The sequence below is a fragment of the Cebus imitator genome, unplaced genomic scaffold (assembly GCF_001604975.1).
Source record: "Cebus imitator isolate Cc_AM_T3 unplaced genomic scaffold, Cebus_imitator-1.0 Scaffold55, whole genome shotgun sequence".
NCBI lineage: Eukaryota > Metazoa > Chordata > Mammalia > Primates > Cebidae > Cebus > Cebus imitator.
In genome coordinates, this window is record NW_016107370.1 from 2,926,856 (window position 1) to 2,927,993 (window position 1,138).

Below are 1,138 nucleotides of genomic sequence, written 5' to 3' on the forward strand. Positions count from 1 at the left end.
ATGCTTAGAATTTATTTTACTCAGATATATGTACAGAAGTAGGTAACTAGGTTCTTAAGCTATCTTAGGAACTTAAGATAACTAGGTTCAAGGATGTTCTTTGCAGGATGTGCATAATAGCAAAATACTGAACCTAAAATGTTCATCACTATTTGGTTATTAATAATTGCATGTTCTTTTATGCCATTTAATGAAATAGACATATGGAAAAGATGTTAACATATATCTCTAAGCGTAAAAAAAGTCTGGAAGTTGCTTTCAGACGCAGGATCTGGGTGTGCTCTTTGTGAAATTCCACCATGGCGTACCGTGGCCAGGGCCAGAAAGTGCAGAAGGTAATGGTGCAACCCATCAACCTCATCTTCAGATACTTACAAAATAGATCGCGGATTCAGATGTGGCCCTATGAGCAAGTGAATAGGCGGATAGAAGGCTGTATTATTGGTGTTGACAAGTATATGAACCTTGTATTAGGTGATGCAGAAGAGATTCATTCTAAAACAAAGTCAAGAAAACAACTGGGTTGGATGATGCTAAAAGGAGATAATATTACTCTGCTACAAAGTGTCTCTCCAACTAGAAATGATCAATGAAGTGAGAAATTGTTGAGAAAGATACAGTTTGTTTTTAGATGTCCTTTGCCAATATGAACATTTATTCATATTGTTCTGATTACCCTTATGTTATTACAAGATGACAATAAATGTTATAGGACTGTTTGTATTTAAAAAAAAAGCCTACTATACAAGATATGCATAATAATCTATTCTGTTAAACATATATATGTATATGTGCAAATACATTTGTATATTAATATAAATGAGTCTAAAAGTGTATACTAAACATAATAATTTATCTTTGGTTGAATGGAATAATAGGGGATTCACTTCTCACTTCTTACATTTCTATGCTTTTGAGTTTCCTGAATAGATAATGGAATGGATTACATATATATATGTAATACACATATAATTTCTTTAGAGATGGGGTCTCACTATGTTGCCCAGGCTAGACTGCAAACATCTGGGCTTAAATAATCCTTCTTTCTCAGCCTCCCAAGTAGCTGGAACCATAAGCTGATGAAACTATGCCCAGCTATATATTGCTTATATAAAGAGAAAAGTATATTTACATTTAC

General features: G+C 33.3%; 1 protein-coding gene across 1 annotated transcript; it reads left to right on the top strand.

The window, feature by feature from the left end:
* The first annotated feature begins 249 nt into the window (after positions 1–249).
* LOC108304578 (small nuclear ribonucleoprotein E-like) lies at positions 250–700 on the top strand. Its single transcript, XM_037738638.1, has one exon. The coding sequence runs from the start codon at positions 300–302 to the stop codon at positions 591–593; it is 294 nt and encodes a 97-aa protein (XP_037594566.1). The 5' UTR covers positions 250–299; the 3' UTR covers positions 594–700.
* The last annotated feature ends 438 nt before the right edge of the window (positions 701–1,138 follow it).

What these genes read in the sequence shown, in the direction of transcription:
- LOC108304578 (XM_037738638.1), top strand. Translation starts at nt 300, where the DNA reads ATGGCGTACCGTGGCCAGGGCCAGAAAGTGCAGAAGGTAATGGTGCAA.